Source organism: Rhinoraja longicauda, chromosome 10, assembly GCF_053455715.1.
Source record: "Rhinoraja longicauda isolate Sanriku21f chromosome 10, sRhiLon1.1, whole genome shotgun sequence".
NCBI classification, from domain to species: domain Eukaryota; kingdom Metazoa; phylum Chordata; class Chondrichthyes; order Rajiformes; family Arhynchobatidae; genus Rhinoraja; species Rhinoraja longicauda.
This window is the reverse complement of record NC_135962.1, coordinates 55,450,122-55,472,955: the sequence shown is the minus strand read 5'-3', so window position 1 is coordinate 55,472,955 and position 22,834 is coordinate 55,450,122. Positions and strand designations below refer to the sequence as shown.

The 22,834-nt window shown below is 48.2% G+C and overlaps 1 protein-coding gene across 2 annotated transcripts in view; it reads right to left on the bottom strand.

Moving 5' to 3' along the window:
- Positions 1-398: 398 nt before the first annotated feature.
- adck1 (aarF domain containing kinase 1) overlaps positions 399-22,834 on the bottom strand; it is a 415,946-nt gene continuing 393,510 nt past the window's right edge. For both annotated transcript variants that reach the window (XM_078407231.1, XM_078407232.1), the window contains 2 exons: positions 4,118-4,311; positions 399-2,907 (listed from right to left, as the gene is read on the bottom strand). In XM_078407231.1, coding sequence (XP_078263357.1) covers positions 2,739-2,907; positions 4,118-4,311 — 363 coding nt within the window. In that variant the 3' untranslated portion in view covers positions 399-2,738. The remainder of the gene's footprint in view (positions 2,908-4,117; positions 4,312-22,834) is intronic.

Genomic DNA, 22,834 nt, shown 5'->3' with positions numbered 1-22,834 from the left:
GTGGAATTCTCTGCCACAGTGGAGGCCAATTCACTGGATGAATTTAAAAGAGAGTTAGAAAGAGCTCGAGGGGCCAGCGGAATCAAGGGATATGGGGAGAAGGCAGGCACGGGTTACTGATTGTGGACGATCAGCCATGATCACAATGATGGCGATGCTGGCTCGATGGGCCAAATGGCCTCCTCCTGCACCTATTTTCCACGTTTCTATGTTTTTATGTACAGGTTTGTAGGTTAATTGTCTTCGGCGAGCAGGATAGTGCTAGTGTACGGGGATCGCTGATCGGCGCGGACAATCGACAATAGGTGCAGGAGGAGGCCATTCGGCCCTTCGAGCCAGCACCGCCATTCAAAGTGATCATGGCTGATCATTCACAATCAGTACCCCGTTCCTGCCTTCTCCCCATACCCCCTGACTCCGCTATCCTGAAGAGCTCTATCCAGCTCTCTCTTGAATGCATTCAGAGAATTGGCCTCCACTGCCTTCTGAGGCAGAGAATTCCACAGATTCACAACTCTCTGACTGAAAAAGTTTTTCCTCATCTCAGTTCTGAGATGTGGACCCAGCGTGCCGAAGGGCCTGTTTCCACGCCGTATCTCTGGAGGCCAAAGCCAAGGAGGTTTGGGTCATTTTAGGGATTTACAGCTAATCGTCCATTTGAAGATGCAAATCGGTGTCGTGCGTCCGCCCTGCCAGAGGTGGGCTGTCGATAGTAATTCAATTACACCGACAGGCTGCCTTTACAAATTGCCGTTTTAATATTTCAGATCTTTTATTCCTGCCCACGAAACCCCAGGCAAAATCAATGCCGAGCCAAAGAGAAAAGAAGATTTAAAAGCAAATTATCTTAACTGCCTGCGACTAGACTCCTCCAGGGAAGCACGAACTTCTGCTTTTATGTTTGTGTTTTTTTGTTTCGCTTTTTACTTTGTTCTGAAGTGGTTCCTCATTGCAGCGCCCACCAAACGAAAGAGAAGAGGGAGGGGTGTGCCGGCTCTGGAGAGGGTCCAGAGGAGGTCTACGAGAATGATCCCAGAAATGAGAGGGTTGGCATACGAGGAGCGTTTGTCGGCACTGGGCCTGTACTCGCTGGAGTTTAGAAGGTTGAGGGGGGACCTCATTGAAACGTACCTGAATAGTGAAAGGCTTGGATAGAGAGGATGTGGAGAGGATGTTTCCACAGGTGGGAGAGTCTAGGACCAGAGGTCACAGCCTCAGAAATTAAAGGGCGCTCTTTTAGAAAGGAGGTGAGGAGGAACTTCGTTAGTCAGAGGGGAGTTAATCTGTGGAACTCATTGCCACAGAGGGCTGTGGAGGCCAAGTCAGTGGATTTTTTTAAGGCAGAGATAGACAAATTCTTGATTAGAACGGGTGTCAAGGGTTATGGGGAGAAGACAGCAATATGGGGTTAGGAGGCAGAGGTCAGCCATGATTGAATGGCGGAGTGGACTCGTTGGGCCGAATGGCCTAATTCTGCTCCTATAACTTGTGAACTTGTGAAAATGCTGGAGTAACTCAGCGGGACATGCTGCATCTCTGGGGAGAAGGTACGGGTGACGTTTCGAGTTGAGACCTTTCCTCAGGCTTCCTACTCACCAAATGAAAGCTCGCTTTAGAAACAATATGGAATATTTTGTTGACAATTTTATTAGTGCTGCTGCCAAAGATGATTCTGGAAACAAACCTTTCCTTGCTGATTTTCGACGGGGGAATACAAGTGTGGTAAACTCACGTTGCAGCTTTACGGGGGACATCTGTTCGACCGCATTTGGAGTACTGTGCGCAGTTTAGTTTAGAGATACAGCGTGGAAACAGGCCCTTCGACCCACCGAGTCCACGCCGACCAGCGATCACCTCATACGCTAATTCTATCCCACACACACACACACTCGGAACAATTTACAGAAGCCAATTAACCTACAAACCTGCACGTCTTTGGAGTGTGGGAGGAAACCGGAGCACCCGGGGAAAACCCCATGTAGTCACAGGGAGAACGTGCAAACTCCGTACAGACAGCACCCGTAGTCGGGATCGAACCCGGGACTCCGGCGCTGTGAGGCAGCAACTCTACCGCTACTGTGGCAGTCTAACACAGGAAGGATGTGGAGACGTTGGAGATGGGGCAGCAGAAGTGAATCAGAATGCCGCCTGGATCAGAGGGTTCCACCTATGAAGGGAGATTGGATATACCTGGATGGACATAAGATGCTGGAGTAACTCAGCGGGTCAGGCAGCATCTCTGGAGAAAAGGAATAGGTGACGTTTCGGGTCGAGGCCTCTTCTTTTGTTTTCTCCGGAGCATTGGAGGCTGAGGGTAGACCTGATAGAAGTACAGTATATACAATTATGAGAGACACGGATAGATATATTTACGATAGGGGAGAGTTTTGGGGGGGTTTTGGGTGATGGGGTGGTAGGAAGCAGTACTGCAGGAGACCCACATCAACTGAATGTCAACCATTTTGATGGAGGCCAACTCTAGTCAGACCAGGTCCGTTTGGGCCAGGCCGGTTTCAACCCAGCGCATGGGTCAGGGCGATGAGAGTTGGACACAATGGCCTGTGTGGAGGGAGGAAAGCCAATGTGTAGGAAGGAACTGTGGACAGCGAAGACGGCCCACAGAAAAGGCAGGAGTAACTCAGCGGGTCAGACAGCATCCCTGGAGAAAAGGAAAAGGTGGCGTTTCAGGTCGAGACCCTTCTTCACAGACCTAGTCCTTTCTCTGGCAGAGAGAGACTTCATTGCAGAGGGTGCTCGTGTGCCCGGATACCGCCGACCCATCTCCACGCCGACGATGCCTTCATCCAGAGGAGGATCTCGTGCAGACTGATCTGCCAAAGGACGAGAGCTTCTGCCAAGGAGATTTTCAGCCTTTTGTACCAAGACTTTGATGCATCCTTCTCATACCTGCCCGAACAAACAAGAGAACCACGTTAAACTGCTTGGAGCGTAAGGAATGCTGACACTCTGAGGGCTGACTTTTAAAAAAATTTACAGACAGAGGCTTGGAAATAGGCCATTTTAGTTTTTAGTTACTCCGAGGGGCCCTGATAATAGTTCTCCTTTTGTACCCCGAGCCCAAACAACCCAATCAAGATAGTCAAGAGTGTTTTATTGTCAAATGTCCCAGATAGAACAATTAAATTCTTACTTGCAGCAGCACAACAGAATATGTAAACATAGTACACTGTAAACAATATGATAAACACAAAACAGTGTGTGTATACTCACTCACATATGTGTGTGCGTGTGTGTGTGTGTGTGTGTGTGTGTGTGTGTGTGTGTGTGTGAGAGTGTGTGTGTGTGTGTGTGTGTGTGTATGTGTACATGTGTGAGTGTGTGTGTGTGTGTATATATCTATGAGTGTGTATGTGTGAGTGTGTGTGTGTATGACTGTGTGTGTGTGTGAGTGTGTGTATGACTGTGTGTGTGTGTGAGTGTGTGTGTGACTGTGTGTGTGTGTGTGTGTGAGTGTTTTGTGTGAGTGTGTGTGTGTGTGTGTGTTTATGTGTGTGAGCGTGTGTGTGTTTATGTGTGTGTGTTTGTGTGTGTGTGTATGTGTGTGTGTGTGTGTGTGTGTGTGTGTGTGCGTGCGTGCGTGTGTGTGAGTGTGTATGTGTGTGTGTGTGTGTGTGTGTGTGAGTGTGTGTGTGTGTGTGAGTGTGTATGTGAGTGTGTGTGTGTGTGTGTGCGTGTGTATGTGTGTACATGTGTGAGTGTGTGTGTGTGTATATCTGTATGTGTGTGTGTGTATGACTGTGTGTGTGTGAGTGTGTGTATGTGTGTGAGTGTGTATGTGTGTGTGTATGTGTGAGCGTGTATGTGTGTGCGTGCGTGCGTGTGTGTGTGTGTGTGTGTGTGAGTGTGTATGTGTGTGTGTGTGTGTGTGTGAGTGTGAGTGTGTGTGTGTGTGTGTGTGTGTGTGTGTGTGTGTGTGTGTGTGTGTGTGTGTGTGTGTGTGTGTGTGTGTGTGTGTGTGTGTGTGTGTGTGTGCATATGCACATCCTTTGTAGATGAAGGAAGGGCAGGCTACACAATCCTTTGCAGATGAAGGGGATTCTCCCCGTTGTGGGGCCTGCTTGCTGAAGGTTGGTGGCAGTGACATGCTTCAACCCACCTGGACACAGCTCTGACACAGCAGCGAGACATGGTGATGAAGGAGCTCGCGTTGGCCCGGGTCTGGAGCGAAGCCTCGATCCCTCGAAGCAGGTCGTTGGTCTTCAGGAGTAGCAGCATTTGGCGGGGGACGTTGTTGAGCAGTTCATTGATGCTGGGGAGATACTTTGCTGCCTTGAGTCTGATCTCTACGTCCTGCAACACAATTGGAACACTTGACCACCCTTGAATCAAACAGCACATTAATAGACTGCGCCAGAAACCTGGGTTCGATCCTGACTAGGGATGTCTATCTTTACAGAGTTTGTACGTTCGCCCCTTGACCTGCGTGGGCTTTCTCCAGGATCTCCGGTTTCCTCCCACACTCCAAAGACGAACAGGTTTGTAGGTTTATTGCCTTGGTCTAAATGTAAATTGTCCCTAGTGTGCGTAGGGTAGCATTAATGTGCAGGGATCGCTGGTCGGCACGGACTCGGTGGGCCGTAGGGCCTGTTTCCGCGCTGTATCTCTAAAACTAAACCAAGCAGCCTGTTATGTGCGGTCCCTGATGGTTAATCATGTGGATCCTCAACTTTGCTACACGTACGTTAATGGAAAATGCAACCTGGATTTTCCATAGGCATTCCCATTGTGCTGGAACTCCACCTGAACAGAACTCAACTAAACTGGGAAATGTCTGAGGACATTCCCTGCAAATTTATCAGGATGCATCACAGCTCGGTTTGGAAACCGCTCCATCCAAGACCGCACAAAATTGCAGCGAATTGCAGCCCAGACCATCACACAAACCAACCTCCCTTCCATTGACTCCATTTACACCTCACGCTGCCTCGGCAAGGCCAGCAGCATAATCAAGGACCAGTCTCACCCCGGCCACTCCCTCTTCTCCCCTCTCCCATCAGGCAAAAGGTACAGAAGTGTGAAAACGCACACCTCCAGATTCAGGGACAGATTCTTCCCGGTTGTTATCAGGCAACTGAACCATCCTACCACAACCCAGAGAGCAGTGCTGAACTACTATCTACCCCATTGGTGACCCTCGGACTATCCTTGATCGGACTTTGCTGGCTTTACCTTGCACTAAACGTTATTCCCTTGTCATGTATCTGTGCACTGCAAATGGCTCGATTGTAATCATGTATTGTCTTACCGCTGACTGGATAACACGCAACTAAAGCTTTTCACTGTACGTCGGTACACGTGACAATAAACTAAACTCAACTGAACTGTCTCGTTCCTTTGAAAAAGCAAAGATTGGCATTTCACAATCTCAGGCCTTTGTGACCACTTTCAGCCGTTGGGTTTTGTTGGCAGGGGTCTTTTGTTGTAAAAGAAGGTGACGCGACAGCCAATCTTTGCACAGCAACACCCCTTGCAAACATCGATTATCCACTTTGGCGGCAAGAACAGGAAAGCAGAGTATTACCTGAATGGTGGCCAATTAGGAAAAGGGGAGATGCAACGTGACCTGGGTGTCATGGTGCACCAGTCATTGAAAGCAAGCGTGCAGGTGCAGCAGGCAGTGAAGAAAGCGAATGGTATGTTGGCATTCATAGCAAGAGGATTTGAGTATAGGAGCAGGGAGGTTCTGCTGCAGTTGTACAGGGCCTTGGTGAGACCGCACCTGGAGTATTGTGTACAGTTTTGGTCTCCTAATCTGAGGAAAGACATTCTAGCCTTAGAGGGAGTACAGAGAAGGTTCACCAGATTGATCCCTGGGATGGCAGGACTTTCATATGAAGAAAGACTGGATAGACTAGGCTTATACTCGCTGGAATTTAGAAGACTGAGGGGGGATCTTATTGAAACATATAAAATTCTTAAGGGGTTGGAGAGGCTAGAGTTCCCGATGTTGGGGAAGTCCAGAACCAGGGGTCACAGCTTAAGGATAAGGGGGAAGTATTTTAGGACCGAGATGAGAAAACATTTCTTTACACAGAGAGTGGTGAGTCTGTGGAATTCTCTGCCACAGAAGGTAGTTGAGGCCAGTTCATTGGCTATATTTAAGAGGGAGTTAGATGTGGCCCTTGTGGCTAAAGGGATCAGGGGGTATGGAGAGAAGGCAGGTACGGGATACTGAGTTGGATGATCAGCCATGATCATATTGAATGGCGGTGTAGGCTCGAAGGGCCGAATGGCCTACTACTGCACCTATTTTCTATGTTTCTATGTTTCTAATGACCAGACAACACATTTAGTTTCCAGCAGGGAAACAGGCCATTCCGCCCACCAAATTCAAAGTGGCAGGAGGTTTCGACTAGGCCCGACCCGGGGTAGATCGCCCGGCACGGGGGAGCTGAGACCCCCCCCCCCCCCGATGTGGGAGCTTGATCGCCCCGACGCAGAGGGCCTGACCGCCGGCTACGGGAGCCAAGATCGTCCCGTCAACGGAAGGTTCGAGGCCACCGACCGCGGGAGGACACAGAAGGGACGAGATTGAACTTTTTTTACGCCTTCCATTACAGTGAGGAATGTGGATGAGCCACTGTGGTGGATGTTCATGTTAAAATGTATCTTGTGTGTTTTGTTGCTTTCTATTGGTATGACTGTACGGCAAAACAAATTCCTCGAATGTTGCAAAACATACTTGGCTAATAAAGTATGATTTTGATTATGATTATGAAATCCACGCCGACCATAGATGTTCCAGCATGGGAACGCCCGGAGAAAACCCACGTAGGTCATGGTGAGAACGTTAAAACTCCGTACAGACAGCGCCCGTAGTCGGGATCGAACCCATGTCTCCGGCGCTGTCAGGTGCCAACTCCACCACTGCGCCACCGTACCGCCCCAGACCGTTTCTGAACATCAAAGTTTGCTCGTTTCTTGTAAAAGGAATAGTATATATTTCGATATGCCATGCATTCTGGGAAGGAATGCCAACATTATTGCCTAGAATTGCTGAATAAAATCTAATTAAGATAGTAATTTGGTGAGAATTGTGTCCTAACATAGGATTACAAGAAATGGGCCTCTGGTTCTCGATTCCCCTAATCTGGGCAGGAGACTCTGTGCATCAACCCGATCTATTCCTCTCATGATATTATACACCTCTGTAAGATCACCCCTCGTCCTCCTGTGCTCCAAGGAATAGAGTCCTAGCCTGCTCAACCTCTCTCCCTATAGCTCAGACCCTTAAGACTTGGCAACATCCTCACAAATCTTCTCTGTGCCCTTTCCAGCTTGACAACATCTTTGCTACGACATGGTGCCCAGAACTGAACACAATACTCTAAATGCGGCCTCACTAACGTCTTATACAACGGCAACATTACCCAACTTTTATACTCAATATTCTGACTGATAGGCCAGGAACAGTGAAACAAGTGTGGAGAAAGTGTCCAGCTTCAAGTTTCTGGGCACTCACATTTCGGAGGACCTAACATGGTCCAATAACACTGTTGCGCTGGTCAAGAAGGCACAGCAACGACTGTTCTACCTGAGAACACTGAAGAAGTCTGGTCTACCCCAACAGCTGCTGACGACATTCTACCGCTGCACCATAGAGGGCATCCTAACACATGGCATCCCTGTGTGGTATCTCAGCTGCACGGAGGCAGAGAGGAAAGCTCTTCAGCGGGTAGTCCATAGAGCTCAGAGGACCATCGGAACACAGCTACCAGCCTTGGAGGGCATCTACAACACACGATGCCTCAGAAAAGCCACCAGCATCCACAAAGACTCTTCACACCCCTGCAACAGTCTGTTCGAACTTCTACCATCGGGCAGATGATACAAGGCCTTCTACGCCCGCACCTCCAGACTCAGGAACAGCTTCATCCCCAGGGCCATAGCTGCTATGAACCGGTCCTGCTGAGCCGGATGGTCACATCGCACAGTGAACCGGCACAGATCTACTTGCACTTTATTCTGTTTTAAAACTGTTCTAATTTGTTTCATTGGGTTGTTTAAATTAATACTGACTAGCTAATTAATTTATTGCATCGTATGGGAGGCGCATTCCCAATCTCGTTGTACCCCTGTACAATGACAATAAAGATATATTGTATTGTATTGTATTGTAAAAGCTTACTTCTATGCTGTATGACCCAAGGAATATTTCTTTATTGTGCTACTAACACCTGGTATGTATGCAAATCACACTAGTTTGGTTGGGAGTAGGTTATAAAGCTGTATTTGTCTCCCAAGTCCCATCTAGCTTCTGCTGAATCTTGACAATTGATGTGATTTTGCTCACATGATTAAGCTTTCCATTGGATGAGATATCAAACTGAAGCCCATGTCAGTCCTTGTTCAAGTGGATATGAAAGAGCTCAAAGTACCACATCCTTGGAAATGTTTTTTCTTCAATCAACACAATCAATTATCTTCATATAACTTAGTCATAATCATAGTCAACCTGTTTTTTGCAAAACTTTGTTGAGTAGATGAGCTGTTTAATTTATCTTATGTAAAAGCAGTGACAACACTTCAAACTAATAATTCAATGGGACATCCTGAAAATGTAAACAGAATGCTAACCAGGTGATTCACATAGACTTCAAATAGAATTAAGATTTCAATTTTTGCATCGTATGGGAGGCGCATTCCCAATCTTGTTGTACCCCTGTACAATGACAATAAAGGTATATTGTATTGTATTGTATTGTATTGTATCACTATACACAAGCACTTAGATTGTAGGTAGACACAAAATGTTGGAGTAACTCAGCGGGACAGGCAGCATCTCGGGAGAGAAGGAATGGGTGACATTTCGGGTCAAGACCCTTCTTCAGACTGAAGAAGGGCCTCGACCCGAAACGTCACACATTCCTTCTCTCCCGACTTGCTGCCTGTCCCGCTGAGTTACTCCAGCATTTTGTGTCTACCTACGACTTAAACCACCATCTGCTGTTTGTTTTTCTAAGCGCTGAGATCGTTATCGTTCACGGTTTTGTATTATTTGCTTTTTAACTGTGAACCATTGTGCAAAATGTAAAAAAATAATATTTCAGAAGTACAAAGGGTGATGTAGTTTTACTCAAACTGCAAAGCATCTGGTTAATAGATGTATCTTTTGTCGGGGATTTGCTGTTGTACCTGTGGGAAGGCAGCAACACGGAGCATGCAGTGATCTCTCATTATTACAGAGACAGGTATCAGTGCAAACAAATCCACTTAAAGGACAGCTCAGTTCCAACAGATAAGCTGTGTAGTCACCAACCATTATCGTTTGTCTGTGATGAACCGAGCCGTGTTGCATCTTCCACAACGGCACATGTAACTCTTGCTGGGAGTTTGGGAACGGCTCCATCCAAGACCGCGTGAAAGTGCAGAGAATTGTGTACGCAGCCCAGACCATCGCACAAACCAACCTCCCTTCCGTTGACTCCATCTACGCCTCGCGCTGCCTCGGCAAGGCCAGCAGCATCATCAAGGACCAGTCTCACCCCCGGCCACTCCCTCTTCTCCCCTCTCCCATCGGGCAAGAGGCACAGAGGTGTGAATACGCACACCTCCAGATTCAGGGACAGTTTCTTCGCACCTGTTATCAGGCAACTGAACCGTCCCACCAACAACTAGAGAGCGGTCCTGAACTACTATCAACTTCACTCAAGACCTCTGAACTATCCTTAATCGGACTTTGCTGGACTTTATTTAGATTTAGATTTGGAGATACAGCGCGGAAACAGGCCCTTCGGCCCACTGAGTCCACGCCGCCCAGCGATCCCCGCACATTAACACTATCCTACACACACATTTTTTACATTTACCCAGTCAATTAACCTACATACCTGTACGTATTTGGAGTGTGGGATGAAACCGAAGATCTCGGAGAAAACCCACGCAGGTCACGGGGAGAACGTACAAACTCCGTAGAGATGGCGCCCGTAGTCAGGATCGAACCTGAGTCTCCGGCGCTGCATTCGCTGTAAGGCAGCAACTCTACCGCTGCGCCACCGTTCCGCCCCGTTTATCTTGCACTAAACGTTATTCCTTTTTATCATGCATCTGTACACTGTAAATGGCCCGAATGTAATCACGTATTGTCTTTCCGCTGACCGTTCAGCGCGCAACAAAAGCTTTTCACTGTACCTCGGTACACGTGACAGTAAACTAAACTAAACCTCAAAGATAATTGTTATTAATGGTGTGCCAACCTTCAGCAAGAGCAAGGAGAAGGGGTGAGGGGGAGATCCAGACATCTCCAGGTCATGACTGAACAACCTGGACTATTGTCAACCCCTCTGCTTCAGATTCCTCACCACCAGAAGAAATAATATCTCTTGATTTTATTTCCAATGTCTCTTTTAAATGCGGCACGGTGGCGCAGCGGTAGAGTTGCTGCCTGACAGCGCTTGCAGCGCCGGAGACCCGGGTTCCATCCCGACTACGGGGGGTGCGGTCTGTACGGAGTTTGTACGTTCTCCCCGTGACCTGCCTGGGTTTTCTCCGAGATCTTCTGTTTACGGTTTCGTGCCACACTCCAAAGACGTACAGGTTTGTAGGTTAATCGGCTTTAGACAATTTTAGACAATAGGTGCAGGAGGAGGCCATTCGGCCCTTCGAGCCAGCACCGCCATTCAATGTGATCATGGCTGATCATTCTCAATCAGTACCCCGTTCCTGCCTTCTCCCCATACCCCCTGACTCCGCTATCCTTAAGAGTTCTATCTAGCTCTCTCATGAATGCATTCAGAGAATTGGCCTCCACTGCCTTCTGAGGCAGAGAATTCCACAGATTCACAACTCTCTGACTGAAAAAGTTTTTCCTCATCTCAGTTCTAAATGGCCTACCCCTTATTCTTAAACTGTGGCCCCTTGTTCTGGACTCCCCCAACATTGGGAACATGTTTCCTGCCTCTAACGTGTCCAACCCCTTAATAATCTTATACGTTTCGATAAGATCTCTTCTCATCCTTCTAAATTCCAGTGTATTCAAGCCTAGTCGCTCCAGTCTTTCAACATATGACAGTCCCGCCATTCCGGTATAATGGTATAAATGTAAAATAGTCTCTGGTGTGTGTGTGTGAAGGGCAGTGTTAGTGTGTGGGGATCGCCGGACTCGTTGGGCCAAAGGGTGTGTTTCCGCACTGTATCTCGAAACTGAACTAAAATGAATCATTTTAAACCTCCGTTCGATCACTTCTTCATCTTCCACACACGAGTGAAATTGTCAGCTTCGTGCCTTCATATTTTAACCCTCTTAACCCTTTTATCTCTCGGTTCGCCTTTGTTTGCTAACCTCCATAATTTGTCTTCTAATTGAGAGCGTCCATTGATTTATTGACCCAGGGCGAAGGGTGGTTGAGTGGAAAGGCATCGATGGATAATGGCAGGGGGACTTAAATGGGCAGGATTTGACTACCGGGGCCATAAAGGTCCATCGCATGTATAAATCACAGGACAGAAAGTCACGTTAGCTTCCAGTGGGAGAGGCAAGACTGCATGCAGACTGACGATGGTGTTACATTATAAATGTGATATTAAGGGCAATCTCTGGGCAGAAGCGAGGGAAATCGATTGCAATGTTTGCAAATGTGGGGCCGTTCGCATTGGGCGCACAACAGGAGGAGAAACAGGAGCAAACGTTGCTCAATTAGCCTCCCGGGTCAACCAATCAACCAGATTATAAATGATACGTATCTCTCGTCTCTCTCTCCCCTGACTCTCTTCAGTCTGAAGAAGGGCCTCGACCCGAAACGTCACCCATTCCTTCTCCCCAGAGTTGCCGCCTGTCCCGCTGAGTTACTCCAGCTATTTGTGTCCGTCTTACATTAAGAATTACCTTCATTTTCAATGGCCTACGTTTAAGGGCGGCACAGTGGCTGGTCGAACTGCTGCCTCGCAACACCCAGACCCGGGTTTGATCCTGACCGTCTGTGTGGAGTTTGCACGTTCTCCCAGTGAGGTGGAGAGCTGGACGCGAGGACCAATCGCCTTCAACCTTCTTGCCTTCAGATCTTCGCCCTCCCCCAACCCCCACCCCCATCTCATGCTCTCAGTCTGAAGAAAGGTCCCCGCTCGAAAGGTCACCCATTCCTTTCTCTCCACAGATGCTGCCTGGCCTGCTGAGTTATGTTGCAAGGCTGGAGCAATTAGGCTTGTATACACTGGAATTTAGAAGGATGAGGGGGGATCTTATTGAAACATATAAGATAATTAGGGGATTGGACACATTAGAGGCAGGAAACATGTTCCCAATGTTTGTGTACATTGGGTATGCAAGCAAAGAATTTCACTGTGCCTTATTCCATTCCAGTTAGATAGAGCTCTAGGGGCTAGTGGAATCACGGGATATGGGGAGAAGGCAGGCACGGCTTACTGATTGTGGATGATCAGCCATGATCACTGAATGGCGGTGCTGGCTCGAAGGGGCCAAATGGCCTCCTCCTGCACCTATTTTCCAGATTTCCATTCCATTTCTCCAGCGCGACATGCTAGAAAGACAGGCAAGTGGGTTTACTCCATTTCCCCTTCAATTATAGAGTCACAGAGTCACACAGTGTGGAAACAGGCCCTTTAGCCCAACTTGTCCACACCACCCATCTGCCAGCGTTTGTCCCATATCCCTCCAAACCTGTCCTACCCAAGTACCTGTTTAAATGTTTCTTAAACGTTGCGATAGTCCCTGTCTCAACCACCTGCTCCGGTAGCTCGTTCCCTGCACCCACCACCCCTTGTGTGAAACCCCTTGGGCACGCTAGAAGCAGGAAACATGTTCCCAATGTTGGGGGAGTCCAGACCAGGGGCCACAGTTTAAGAATAAGGGGTAGGCCATTTAGAACGGAGACAAGGAAAAACTTTTTTACTCAAGAGAGTTGTAAATCTGTGGAATTCTCTGCCTCAGAAGGCAGTGGAGGCCAATTCTCTGGATGCTTTCAAGAGAGAGCTAGATAGAGCTCTTAATGATAGCGGAGTCAGGGGGTATGGGGAGAGGGTAGGAACAGGGTACTGATTGTGGATGATCAGCCATGATCACATTGAATGGCGGTGCTGGCTCGAATGGCCTACTCCTGCACCTATTGTCTATGGTCCATTGTCTAAAGTGTTACCCCCTCAGATTCTTACTAAATCAAGCCCCCCCCCCCCTCACCTTAAACCTACTGCTTGTCTTCTGGTTCTTGATTCCCGTACCCTGGGCAAGAGATTCTGTGCGTCTACCCGACCTACTCCCCCCGTGATTTTACACGCAACTCACCAACATCTGTCAGCGTTGTCCACTACAACGCCCCACCTTCTTTGAATTTTCTGCCAGATGCCGGTAACCGAGGTAACCAACACGACAGACACTAATCAGCGTCGCCTTAGTTGTGACTGACTGAATAATGGCTTCGGTGGAAGAAATGACTGCGTGTGGACTGCTGGCCCAACGAGAAAATTACATTGCCGGTACCGATCTGCTCAGGGTCAACCCAGGACTGTCCTGTTCTCCACTCCGCTGCAGACTGTAAGCTGCAAGAAAAAACTGATAGCTCCACAAAGCCCGATCAATACCGGCTCAAAGGAAACACAATGTAAAATCTTATTGGGGGGGGGGGGGGGGGGGGGGGGGGGAGGGGGTAGAGATTTACAAATTCTGTCAGGATAGGTTTTGTGGCAGAATAACGTTGACCGTTTCCTAGGCTAAATGTTAGCTGCCTGGGAGTGAGATACGAGCCAGGATAAGGGGGAAGTCTTTTAGGACCGAGATGAGAACGTTTTTTTTTCACACAGAGAGTGGTGAATCTGTGGAATTCTCTGCCACAGAAGGTAGTTGAGGCCAGTTCATTGGCTATATTTAAGAGGGAGTTAGATGCGGCCCTTGTGGCTAAAGGGATCAGGGGGTATGGAGAGAAGGCAGGTACGGGATACTGAGTTGGATGATCGGCCATGATCATATTGAATGGCGGTGCGGGCTCGAAGGGCCGAATGGCCTACTCCTAGAAACATAGAAACATAGAAAATAGGTGCAGGAGTAGGCCATTCGGCCCTTCGAGCCTGCACCGCCATTCAATATGATCATGGCTGATCATTCAGCTCAGTAGCCTGTACCTGCCTTCTCTCCATACCCCCTGATCCCTTTAGCAAAAAGGGCCAATTTTCTATGTTTCTATGTTTCTATGAATGTCGCGGCAAAGTCAGCTTGGTGTTCAGAAGAACGGGGAGCTGGTTGAGAGCCACAGGCTGCAGTTTAATGGAGAGATTCAGAGGGTTTATACTATGATAAAGGATGCCTGGGAGTGAGTCACAAGCTGGAATCTAATTCCGCTTTGAGTTGCTTTTTACACGGGGAAAACAGGGGCCTGGTAGCGAGCTGCAGGCTAGAATCTACTGTAAACAATAGACAATAGGTGCAGGAGGAGGCCATTCAGCCCTTCGAGCCAGCACCGCCATTCAATGTGATCATGGCTGATCATTCGCAATCAGTACCCCGTTCCTGCCTTCTCCCCATACCCCCTGACTCCGCTATTCTTAAGAGCTCTATCCAGCTCTCTCTTGAATGTATTCAGAGAATTGGCCTCCACTGCCTTCTGAGGCAGAGAATTCCACAGATTCACAACTCTCTGACTGAAAAAGTTTTTCCTCATCTCAGTTCTAAATGGCCTACCCCTTATTCTTAAACTGTGGCCACTGGTTCTGGAGGAATTTGGACGGTTTTATACATTTTTTTTACATGGGATCAGAATTAGGCCATTCAGCCCATCAAGTCTACTTCAATCATTCAATCACGGCTGATCTATCTCTCCCTCTCAATCCCATTCCCCTGCCTTCTCCTCATAGCCCCTGACTCCCGTACTAATCAAGCATCTCTCAATCTCCATCATTAAAAACATCCATTGACTTGGTCTCCACAGCTTTCTGTGGCAACGAATTCCACAGATTCACTACCCTCGGACTAAATAAATTCCTCCTCATCTCCTTTCGAAAGGATTTTCTCCGCCCGGCGGGGGCTTCAATGTCGGGGGCCACGACCACCCCGACGTGCAGCGGCAGCGTCTTCGCCCGCCCCAGATCGCGGGGCTTGGGTCGGCCCGCTGCGGACCTTTCACCGACCGGCGCGGCCTGGAACGTGGCAACTTCAACAGCCTGACCGCGGGAGAAGACGGCAGGGGAAGAGAGAAGACATTCTGGCCTTCCATCACAGTGAGGAGGGGACTGGAGGAGACTCACTGTGATGGATGTTTCTCTTTGTTTTGTGTTGGTTTATGAATGTGTGTGTTATTGCTTATTTTTATTGCTCTTATTGCTGGACTGTGCGTGACCTTTCATTTCACTGCACATCTTGTATGTGTATGTGACAAATAAACTTGACTTGACTTGACTTGACTTGGCCTCTGGTCCTAGACTCTCCCACCAGTGGAAACATCCTCTCCACATCCACTCTATCCAGGCCTATCAATATTCTGTATGTTTCAATGAAGTCCCCCCTCAACCTTCTAAACTCCAGTGAGTACAGGCCCAGTGCCGACAAACGCTCATCATATGCTCACCCACTCATTCCTGCAATCATTATTACAAACCTCCTCTGTGCCCTCTCCAGAGCCAGCACATCCTTCCTCAGATAGGGTGACCAAAACTGCTCACAATATTCCAAAGGCGGCCAGACCAGTGCCTTAAAGACCCTCACTATTACATCCCTGTTTTCGTGTGCAAGCCCTCTTGAAATAAATGCTAGCGTTTTTACAACCGGTTCGACTTGCAGATTGACTTTTTGGGAATCCTGCACCAGCACTCCCAAGTCCCTTTGCACCTCCGATTTCCGGATTCTCTCCTCATTTAAAAAATAGTCCACGTCTTTATTCCCACGTCCAAATCATTAATATACAACGTGATGAGCAGCGGCCCCAGCACTGATGAGTTGGGGTTTTTTCCCCTAGGGGAATGGGTGATTTGGAGTGAAATAGGCTGGAATCTAACTCAGGGTCACAGAGAGATTGTACACAGAATAAAGCAAATAGCAAAACTCCGATAATCTGCAATCTGACGATTCAGAATTCCCGATGACCTGGCACCAGCTCACTATGTTTGCCGAGCATCCTTCCAATTCATCGGAGCACGAATCCCAAATCCCACACTCCCACTCACCAGGCCCCGGTCCCCCCACACCCTCTGTAAACTGACCAGGATCCCATTTCCCACACTCCCTCTAAACCATTTTCTAATCTAAATCTAATCTAGACATCTTTCCCCCTCCCAAATGTTATTGTATTGGTCATAGAGTCATGGTCATACAGCATGGAAACAGGCCCTTCGGCCCAACTCGTCCATCCCGACCAAGGTGCCTCATCTTCACTAGTCCCACCTGCCCACTTTTGGTCCATATTTCCTCTAACTCTTTTCTGTTCATGTACCTGTCTTAATGTCTTTTAAATCTTTTCATAATGGTGTAATAATATTATGGTGTGTAACATTTTACAACGTGAATTAAAATATGTTGCTGTTTCAATATTCAAGGGCGGTCACGGTGGCGCAGCGGTAGAGTTGCTGCCTTGCAGCGAATGCAGCGCCGGAGACCCAGGTTCGATCCCGACTACGGGTGCTGTCTGTACGGAGTTTGTACGTTCCCCCGTGACCTGCGTGGGTTTTCTCCGGGGTCTTTGCTTTCCTCCCACACTCCAAAGGCGTGCAGGTATGTAGGTTAATTGGCTTGGTAAATGTAAAAATTGTCCTTAGTGGGTGTAGGATAGTGTTAATGCGCGGGGATCGCAGGTCTGCGCTGACCCGGGTGGGCCGAAAGGACCTGTTTCCACGCTGTGTCTCTAAACGCCAAAATATAAATAATATGCAGGTGTCTGGAAAATTCACTAATTTTGTGTCCTCAAAATCTCAAGCGTGTGGATTTTCAGTTTTTACTGTTCCATATCGTGAGTTACTGACAGAAATATTTTCCATGGGATAATGGTGCTCAGAAGGGACTTACAGGCTTGAATTAAATTGAAGAGTTTAGATGGTTTATAGGTAGAATTATAGGTACCTGGGAATAGGCTAGAGGCTGGAATTTAATGGAGTGGAGAGATAGCAGTTTTATATGACATTGGATACCCCAGAGTTAGTTAATAGGATGGAATTATTCAAAAAATGTAGATGATTCTTTATTGAGAATAATGGATACTTTCATTTTCGAGTTACGAGCTGCAATCTAATCAGAAGAATCATTGGTTTATAAGCAGGATAATATATACCTGGGAAAAACACAAAGTGCTGGAGGAACTCAGTGGGTCAGGGGGTATTCTTGCTATTGAGGGCGTGCAGCGTAGGTTTACTAGGTTAATTCCCGGAATGGCGGGACTGTCATATGTTGAAAGACTGGAGCGACTCGGCTTGTATACACTGGAATTTAGAAGGATGAGAGGGGATCTTATCGAAACGTATAAGATTATTAAGGGGTTGGACACGTTGGAGGCAGGAAACATGTTCCCAATGTTGGGGTAGTCCAGAACAAGGGGCCACAGTTTAAGAATAAGGGGTAGGCCATTTAGAACTGAGATGAGGAAAAACCTTTTCAGTCAGAGAGTTGTAAATCTGTGGAATTCTCTGCCTCAGAAGGCAGTGGAGGCCTATTCTCTGAATGCTTTCAAGAGAGAGCTAGATAGAGCTCTTAAGGATAGCGGAGTCAGGGGGTACGGGGAGAAGGCAGGAACGGGGTACTGATTTTGAATGATCAGCCATGATCACATTGAATGATGGTGCTGGCTCGAAGGGCCGAATGGCCTACTCCTGCACCTATTGTCTATTGTATATTGTCCTCCAACCTCATCTACTGTATCCAGTGTTCCTGGTGTGGGCTCCTACACATCGTCGAGACCAAGCGCTTACCTCAGTCTGCCTTGGCCTACTCGATCTCCCAGTTGCCAAACATTTTAACTCCCCCTCCCATTCTCACACTGACCTTTCTGTCCTGGGCCTCCTTCACTGTCAGAGTGAGGCCCAGCACAAAACAGAGGAACAGCACCTCATTTTTCGCTTGGGCAGCTTATACCCCAGCGGCATGAAAGTAGATTTCTGTCATTTCAAGTAACTCCTTCATTCCCTCCCCTCCCCTCTCTCCCTCCCTCCACCAACCTAATCATCCTACCTGATCCACCAGCTTGTATCCCTCTTGTTATCACACCTTCCCCTGCCAACAATGGGCCATTATGGCCTCCACCCTTCCCGAGGTCAACCTTTGCCGGCCCTGACCGCCCTTGTCCCGTATTAGGCCTGGGGGGCGCTGTGGGCCCGGACGCTGTAGGCCTGGACACTGTAGGCCCGGACACTGTAGGTCCGGACAGTGTAGTAGGAAAAAAAACTGCAGATGCTGGTTAAAATCTGTGTCTACCTTCCGGACAATGTAGGTCCGGACAGTGTAGGTCCGGGCAGTGTTGGTCCGGACAGTGTAGGTCCGGACAGTGTAGGTCTGGACAGTGTAGGTCCAGGCAGTGTAGGTTTGGACAGTGTAGGCCTGGAGGCCCCAGTGTCGCCTAACGGAGGTTGCATAGCAACCTGCCTCCCGGCCCGGGCGGCCGCCATTGGTGGAGCGGGAGCACGTGGCCGCTGGCTGGTTGAGGTCACGTGGAGCGCAGGGCGGTGACGTCACCTTGTCCCTTATTTGGGAGTGATATAGTTGGCAACCCCTACCCCTAGCCCACCTCTCCACCACCTCTACTTTCAAGATTTTCGGCTTCCTCCCACACTCCAAAGACGTGCAGGTTTGTAGGTTAACCAGCTTGGTGCCAATGTAAAATTGTCCCCAGTGTGTGTAGGGTAAGTAGTGTTGATGTGCGGGGATCGCTGGTCAGTGTGGACTCGGTGGGCCGAAGGGCCACAAACACAAGTACAATGGGTAGCGCGAAGGGAAAGATACAGTGCAGAATATAGTTAGAGTCATAGAGTCATAGAGTCCCATCGTGTCCGTGCCGCCCGTTACCAAACACAGTCTAATTTTAATCCCATTTTCCCGCATTTGGACCGTAGCCCTGAATGTTGTAGCATTTCAAGTGCCCATCCAAATGCCTCTTAAACGTTGTGAGTGTTCCCGCCTCCACCACCACCCCAGGCAGTGAGTTCCAGACTCCAACCACCCTCTGGGTGAAAAAGTTCTTTCTCACATCCCCCCGAAACCTCCCTCCCCTTACCCTGTATCTATGTCCCCTCATTGTTGAACCTTCCACCAGTGGAAGAAGTTCCCCGCCATCTACCTTATCTATGCCCCTCATGATCTTGTACACCTCGATCATGTCCCCTCTCAGCCTTCTCTGCTCCAGGGAAAACAACCCCTCAGCATTGTAGTACATCACTAGCCAATGGAGACAACACTTTCCCTAAAAATCCAACAAAACCATGGATGGGTTTGATACTCTAGTAATGCAACCACTCCATTCCCTGTCCAAACAGCTGGTGTACAGGGTGATCGCTGGTCGGCACAGACTCAGAGGGCCGAAGGGCATGTTTCAAAGCTGTATCTATAAAGAAGTCTAAAGACAGGCATGTTTAGTTTATTTCAGTTTAGAGATACAGCGCGGAAACAGGCCCTTCGGCCCACCGAGTCCGCGCCGACCAGCGATCCTCGCACATTAACACTATCCTACACACATAGAAACATAGAAACAGAAAATAGGTGCAGGAGGAGACTATTGGGCCCCTCGAGCCAGCACCACCATTCATTGTGATCATGGCTGATCATCCACAATCAGTAACCCGTGCCTGCCTTCTCCCCACATCCCTTGATTCCACTACCCCCCAGAGCACTATCTAACTCGCTTTTAAATTCATCCTGTGAATTGGCCTCCACTGCCCTCTGTGGCAGAGAATTCCACAAATCCACAACTCTCTGGGTGAAAAAGTTTTTTCTCACTTCAGTTTTAAATGGCCTCCCCTTTAGTCTTAGACAGACGCACTAGGGACAATTTGCACATACACCAAGCCAATTAACCTACGCACCTGTACGCCTTTGGAGTGCGGGAGGAAACCGAAGATCTTGGAGTAAAACTACGCAGGTCACGGGGAGAACGTACAAACTCTGTACAGACGGCGCCCGTAGTCGGGATCGAACCCGGGTCTCCGGCGCTGCAAGCGCTGTGAGGCAGCAACTCTAACGCTGCGCCAACGTGCTGCCTTATGCTCTGGCAGAGAGCGACTAGCAGAGAGTGACGGTCTGCAGTATGCCTGGCACCTTTGCCCAGTGCCAGCCTGTGGGTTGATGGTGCCAGAGACAGGGAGACCTCCGCCATTCCAGGAGCAGCCCACCTGAGGCACCAACATCTGCCTTTACTTTCTTGAGTGGCATTTAGCAGCTGCTGTTGAAAGGCGAGGCAGATGTTCCGCTGAATGGATTGATGAACTGCCTTTGTGAGGCAAGGTGTGTGAAAAATAACATTGGGCAGGTTTAGTAATGAGTGATGTTGGAATGATTTGCCATCCATTGAATTGAAATTTTGGAATTCATCACATTTCACCACCATTTAGAGGCACAGAGTCTCTTGCCACTGGAATTTAGAAGGATGAGAGGGGATCTTATCGAAACGTATAAGATTATTAAGGGGTTGGACACGTTAGAGGCAGGAAACATGTTCCCAATGTTGAGGGAAGTCCAGAACCAGGGGCCACAGTTTAAGAATAAGGGGTAGGCCATTTAGAACGGAGATGAGGAAAAAAAATTTCAGTCAGAGATTTGTGGAAATCTGTGGAATTCTCTGCCTCAGAAGGCAGTGGAGGCCAATTCTCTGAATGCATTCAAGAGAGAGCTAGATAGAGCTCTTAAGGATAGCGGAGTCAGGGGGTATGGGGAGAAGGCAGGAACGGGGTAATGATTGAGAATGATCAGCCATGATCACATTGAATGGCAGTGCTGGCTCGAACGGCCGAATGGCCTCCTCCTGCACCTATTGTCCATTGTCTATTGTCTATTGTCCCTCTCCCCTGACTCTCAGTCTGACGAACGGTCTCACTCTCGACCCTAAACCTCACCCATTCCTTCTCTCCAGAGATGCTGCCTGTCCCGCTGAGTTACTCCAGCCTTTTGTGTCTACCTTCGGTTTAAACCAGCACCTTGCAGTTCCTTTCTACATCAATGACAACGCGCTTTACCGTCTGCACAACTTCTCCACAGATGCTGCTACCTTCATTCACAACAGTGCCACTGCGCACTGCTTATTGCAAGAGTTAATTAAAATCCAGTAGTTAAAAGAGCCCCTAAGCAAATGTTGATCATAAATCTAAGTGAAAGGACTATTGAGATGCCAGTGGTCGATTGGGATACTACATTAAAAGATTTGACAGCAACAAGCAAGAGCTAACATTTAAAGGTTTAATACCATGTTGACAATAAATGGAGATCCCTTTAAGGTAAAACAAAAATGAATAGAGGATCTGTCCCAGCCATGGCTAGCAGAAGTTAAAAATAGTTTCAGATCAAAGGCAAAGGCTTATAAATGTACTAAATATAGCATTAAGCCCCAGGGATTGAGGAAACTTCAGAATTCATTATAACAGCACCAAAGATCCAAGGAAGGTGGTGAATCTGTGGAATTCATTGCCACAGACGGCAGTGAAGCTTACCGAATAGCGAAAGGCTTGGATAGAGTGGATGTGGAGAGGATGTTTCCACTAGTGGGAGAGTCGAGGACCGGAGGGTCATAGCCTCAGAATTAAAGGATGTTCCTTTAGGAAGGAGATGAGGAGGAATTTCTTTAGTCAGAGGGTGGTGAACCTGTGGAATTCTTTGCCGCAGAAGGCTGTGGAGGCCAAGTCAGTGGATATTTTTAAGGCAGAGATAGATAGATTCTTGATTAGCGCGGGTGTCAGGGGTTACGGGGAGAAGGCAGGAGAATGGGGTTAGGAGGGAGAGATAGATGATGGACAGGCAGCATCTCTGAGAAAAGGAATAGGTGACGTTTCGAATTGATATCCTTCTTCAAAATAGTTTTTGGGGGAAATAAAAGAAGCCGATAAATCTTCAGGGCAACATATTCTGAGGTTTTGAAAGAGCAGGTTATAGAGGCAATAGTTTTTTTTTTTAACTTCCAGAATAATTCATGCAGATCGTAAGGTTTAGACTTTAGCATGGAGAAAGGCCGTCGGGCCCACCGAGTCGAGACCGACCAGCGATCAACCCCGATCACGAGGGACAAGTTACAATTTTACCGAAGCCAATCAACCTACAAACCTGTACGTCTTTGGAGTGTGGGGGGAAACCGGAGCACCCGGAGAAAACCCACGCGGTCACAGAGAGAACGTACAAACTCAGTACGGCCAGAACACGTAGTCAGGATCAAACCCGGGTCTCAGGCGCCGAAGGGGAGCAATACCGCTGCATCTCAGCGCCGCCCCATGTTATTTGAAAAGATCAGTCACTCTTTAGTGTGAAGGAACAATGAGTGGTGAATGTATTGACGACAGACAGACACTAAAAGCTGGAGTAACTCAACGGGGTCAGGCAGCATCTCTGCAGAAAAGGAAAAAAGCTGATGTGTTTCGGGTCGAGACCCTTCTTCGGACTGAGAGTCAGGGGATAAGCAAAATAGGAGATATAGACTGGTACGTAGGACAAATGAATGAATGAAGAAGGGTCTCGACCTGGAACATCACCCATTCGTTCTCTCTAGAGATGCTGCCTGACCCGCTGAGTTACTCCAGCTTTTTGCATCTGTCTTCGATTTAAACCAGCATCTCCAGTCCCGCCCTGCATAATGTATTAACAACTCCTTGGATAATTTGCCTGAGGTCGTCAAATCCCCAGGAGCAAGGGATAAGAAGTCCTCACAGAGAGGAAACGGGCACCAAGGATGGTATTTTGTTTGCCAGGTGAGATTTACAT